General features: G+C 44.1%; 1 protein-coding gene across 1 annotated transcript in view; it reads left to right on the top strand.

Moving 5' to 3' along the window:
* LOC308321416 (14-3-3 protein epsilon) overlaps positions 1-3,475 on the top strand; it is a 19,009-nt gene extending 15,534 nt beyond the window's left edge. Inside the window, exons 4-6 of the mRNA XM_080772289.1 lie at positions 1-14; positions 464-600; positions 2,168-3,475. The exon at positions 1-14 is cut by the window's left edge and continues 193 nt beyond it. Coding sequence (XP_080628415.1) covers positions 1-14; positions 464-600; positions 2,168-2,226 — 210 coding nt within the window. The 3' untranslated portion in view covers positions 2,227-3,475. The remainder of the gene's footprint in view (positions 15-463; positions 601-2,167) is intronic.
* Positions 3,476-3,840: the final 365 nt, after the last annotated feature.

The following is a 3,840-nucleotide window of genomic DNA, read 5'->3' as shown; positions in this document are numbered from 1 at the left end:
GACAGAGCATGCAGGTATGGACTACACTACCCATAATGCACCACTGTCTCCTACACTACACTACCCATAACACACCACTCACCCCTACACTACACTACCCATAATGCACCACTCACCCCTACACTACACTACCCATAACGCACCACTCACCCCTACACTACACTACCCATAATGCACCACTCACCCCTACACTACACTACCCATAATGCACCTCTCACCCCTACACTACACTACCCATAACGCACCACTCACCATAATCCACAACTTCAATCACTTCATATCATCGGGGGTGTTTCGGCAACATGTTGCTACTTCAGTTACATCCAACATGCCGCCTGGTGCACCTTGTCCTGTCTCCCCCTGGTGGACAGGTTGGTTTATTAACAGAATGTGTCTCTGTCTCCCCCTGGTGGACAGGTTGGTTTATTAACAGAATGTGTCTCTGTCTCCCCCTGGTGGTCAGGTTGGCCAAGGCAGCGTTTGATGACGCCATCGCAGAACTGGACACGCTAAGTGAAGAAAGTTACAAGGACTCAACGCTCATCATGCAGTTGTTACGAGATAACCTGACGCTATGGACGAGTGATATGCAGGGAGACGGTTAGTATCTACTCTATCTAGATCTATGATAACCTGACGCTATGGACGAGTGATATGCAGGGAGACGGTTAGTATCTACTCTATCTAGATCTATGATAACCTGACGCTATGGGAGACCGTTAGTATCTATGATATCTAGATCTATGAGATCTTGATTCATCCGATGTTCGGATGTCATTTGTGACTTTGTCTCTCATCGCTCCTGACATGTAAACGTTTCTGGTGAAAAGTAATCGGCGTGCGCTAATGCTAATAATAGCCAATCGTTACAATGGCGGTCTGCAGGCTGCTAGAGGTAAACGGCCTGTGCTAATGCTAATAACATGGCTGTCCACAGGCTGCTAGACGTAAATGCTAATGCTAATAACATGATGTCTGTAGGCTGCTAGAGGTAAATGCTAATGCTAATAACACCATGACATCTCTCATAAAAACTTCATTTTTTGACTTAAAAGAAATGTACTACGATTATTTGTCTGTATAGGTCCAAAGTTAGACGTTTTTGTGCATTTTGAACAAAGTTCCTGGGAGGAGATACTTGTTGTTCGGCATGAGGAGACACAATATGTGTATCAAAGTGTCATTGCTAACGGTCAAACGGTTCATGAGATATTCACGTTCAAAGTTTGCATTTTCAATTGAGTGCTATAGCGCCACCCTTTGGCCAATGGTCATGGGCTTCGCATAGTCATCGTTTGGCATGGCCCTCTACCAGATTACCGTTTCGCGGAAAACCGACTGCACCGTTCAGTCAGAACTGAACCGACTGCACCGTTCAGTCAGAACTGAACCGACTGCACCGTTCAGTCAGAACTGAACCGACTGCACCGTTCAGTCAGAACTGAACCGACTGCACCGTTCAGTCAGAACTGAACCGACTGCACCGTTCAGTCAGAACTGAACCGACTGCACCGTTCAGTCAGAACTGAACCGACTGCACCGTTCAGTCAGAACTGAACCGACTGCACCGTTCAGTCAGAACTGAACCGACTGCACCGTTCAGTCAGAACTGAACCGACTGCACCGTTCAGTCAGAACTGAACCGACTGCACCGTTCAGTCAGAACTGAACCGACTGCACCGTTCAGTCAGAACTGAACCGACTGCACCGTTCAGTCAGAACTGAACCGACTGCACCGTTCAGTCAGAACTGAACCGACTGCACCGTTCAGTCAGAACTGAACCGACTGCACCGTTCAGTCAGAACTGAACCGACTGCACCGTTCAGTCAGAACTGAACCGACTGCACCGTTCAGTCAGAACTGAACCGACTGCACCGTTCAGTCAGAACTGAACCGACTGCACCGTTCAGTCAGAACTGAACCGACTGCACCGTTCAGTCAGAACTGAACCGACTGCACCGTTCAGTCAGAACTGAACCGACTGCACCGTTCAGTCAGAACTGAACCGACTGCACCGTTCAGTCAGAACTGAACCGACTGCACCGTTCAGTCAGAACTGCAATTTCTGGCGGAAGAAGAAGAAGAAAAAGATAAAACAATAAGTGACCAAAGTCACTTCGTGACTTCTTGGTCCCTTAATAAAAGGTGAAATGTCGCCCCCTGCAGGAGAAGAACAGCAACAGAACAAAGAGGCTCTGCAAGACGTGGAGGATGAGAACCAGTGAGACTCAATGCCCCGCCCCCTCCTCGTCGTCATGACGGCAAGCTCCTCCCACCTACCTCCCCGTGACTCCTCCCACCTCCTCAGCAGACTCCGTAGACCAATCGGGGTCGACTACGGAGGTTTATCAAGTGAATTATTTTCCCTTTTTTTTTAGTTTTTTTTTTCTTTTTTTATCCCTTTAATTCATTTCAATTAAATAAATAAATACCACTTAATTAATTGAGTCTTTGGAAAGGAGCCAAGTCCATGTCTCTGCACACACCCGCGCGCGCGCACACACACACACACACACACACACCCGCGCGCACACACACACACACACACACGGCGTGCTTCTCAAAAACCTGTTTGTTGTCATTACTGTATCAGGGTTTTAGTTTTGCTTTTTTTTTTTTTTTTCTCAATATTTTTATCGGTTGCTGGATGTTTTGATCCATCTGGATGGTTGGTGTATTTTGAGAATTTCTTTTTCTTAATGTAATTAAAAAACAGAAAATTAACTTTTATTACTGATATGTCGGTGTGTTAGTTTATGGGAGCGGTTTTATCTCTGCGTTTAGTTCAAATGGGTTACGGTTGGGTCCTAACCCTAGGGTTAAAACCTGACCTTAACCTTTAGGGTTAAAACCTGACCCCATTCTGTGCGGGAACCCCTTTTAAGCATTATGTTATACTTTAGCTATTGAAAAATAGCAGATCTACAAGCTCATCAAATAAAACACCAAAAGGGGTTCTCACCCAGGATGGGGTCAGGTCTTAACCCTAACCACTAGGGTTAAGACCTGACCCTAAACGGTTGGGTTCCCTACCGGTTAGGGTTTAATCTTAACCCTAAAGGGTTGGGTTTGGTTAGGGAGCCTAACAGTTAAGGGTTATCTCTGTGTTTAGTTCAAATGAAATGTCGGAATGCCGGGGGGGAGGGGGGTGACAAATCGAAAAGAAAAAAAAAAGTGCCCTTTTTTGTTAATTTTAGTTTTTCGGAGGAAAGTTGGCAAAGTTTTGGTGATATCCATGTAGTAGTATATATGTATGGAGATATATATATATATATATATATATATATATATATATATATATATATATATCCCCACGTAGTAACGGGCGAAGAGGTTTTGCTAAACTTTTCATCTTGTTTTTTGTTTTTGTTCGTCTCTGTACTGTAAACCTTTGTGCTGAAATACTGTAAGACTCTTGTGTGCAACACAACAGATATATATATATATATATATATATATATATATATACACATACATACATACTGTGCAACATAGCGTGCTGAATGAAGGCTGGTGTATTTTTTTTTAAACCACTGAAAAAACAGAACGTAATTTGGGACTTCCACCTTCCGTTCACGCTGAGTTGCGGACGCCGTACTTGGTCTGCTCTTTTTGGGGTTTCTCTCACACCCCCCCGATCTCCTCCTCCTAGAAATAGACCTCCTGAATCGTCCAAACAGGAGGGAAACGTTAAAAGGCAAAACGCAACAAAAATTGGCCGTAGAAAAAAATAATCAAATCTATATATAAATATATCTGGTTTCCCAGTAAATCTATATATAAATGTAGCTGGTTTCAGTAAATCTATATATAAATTCATCAGGTTTCCCAGTAAATCT

The sequence above is a fragment of the Protomyctophum bolini genome (assembly GCF_963924005.1).
Source record: "Protomyctophum bolini genome assembly, chromosome: 9".
NCBI lineage: Eukaryota > Metazoa > Chordata > Actinopteri > Myctophiformes > Myctophidae > Protomyctophum > Protomyctophum bolini.
The sequence above is the reverse complement of the archived record's forward strand: the minus strand, read 5'-3'. Positions and strand labels throughout refer to the sequence as shown.